General features: G+C 61.0%; 1 protein-coding gene across 1 annotated transcript in view; it reads right to left on the reverse strand.

Moving 5' to 3' along the window:
• Positions 1–34: 34 nt before the first annotated feature.
• LOC104276068 (probable E3 ubiquitin-protein ligase MID2) overlaps positions 35–735 on the reverse strand; it is a gene marked incomplete at its 5' end in the record, with an annotated part of 6,414 nt that continues 5,713 nt past the window's right edge. Inside the window, 2 exons of the mRNA XM_009872234.1 lie at positions 35–437; positions 685–735. Coding sequence (XP_009870536.1) covers positions 35–437; positions 685–735 — 454 coding nt within the window. The remainder of the gene's footprint in view (positions 438–684) is intronic.

Consider the following 735-nt stretch of genomic DNA (forward strand, 5'->3'; position numbering starts at 1 on the left):
TGCCACTGCGGGGCACGGGCGGGGCGAGGGCAGCCTAGTGACAGGCTTTCATCCCTGACACGTACGGCGACTCCTGGGGCCTGCAGTTACACTCCTGCTGCTCGGGATAATCTATGAAGTCCGGGGCGGGCAGACCCGAGAGGATCATCAAGGATTTGTTCCAGATGGTGAAGGTCGGACACACGGGGAGGATGAAGGAGACTTCGAACGTGTGGAGGTGGAGGGAGTTGGCCGGGTCGTAGAAGGAGAGGGCGTTGTTGTCGTAATCCAGGAGGACGCCGAGGCGCTTCATCTGCGGGTGGACCTCCACCAGCATCTCCTTGTTGTTGTGCCTCACCACGAAGTTGTTGTTGCAGCGGGAGAAGACCCAAGAGGAGGAGTTCTTCCCGATCCACTCGTTCTTGGGGGCCGACTTGTACGCCACGCCGATGGCGTACCTGTGGGAGAGGAGAAGCTTTGCTCAGCAACCCCCAGCCTCAGCGTGGGACAGAGGCCAGCCTCTAAGGCTGCTGGCGGAGGAGAAACTCCTACACCTCTTGAAAGCCACAGCCACCCAGACTCAAGGTCTCGACCGCCTCCCTGCTCTGCCAAAACCCTGGCCTTTAGCCCCAGCTTGTCCCACCACGCCTCTAGGGAAATCTGAGGGCCTCTGGGAGAGGGAGGGGAGCTAACGGTGCTGCCTACCAGGTCGAGGATCCCACCACCACCTCCCAGTAGTGACAGCCGCTGTCGATG

This window comes from Apaloderma vittatum, unplaced genomic scaffold (assembly GCF_000703405.1).
Source record: "Apaloderma vittatum isolate BGI_N311 unplaced genomic scaffold, ASM70340v1 scaffold26216, whole genome shotgun sequence".
NCBI lineage: Eukaryota > Metazoa > Chordata > Aves > Trogoniformes > Trogonidae > Apaloderma > Apaloderma vittatum.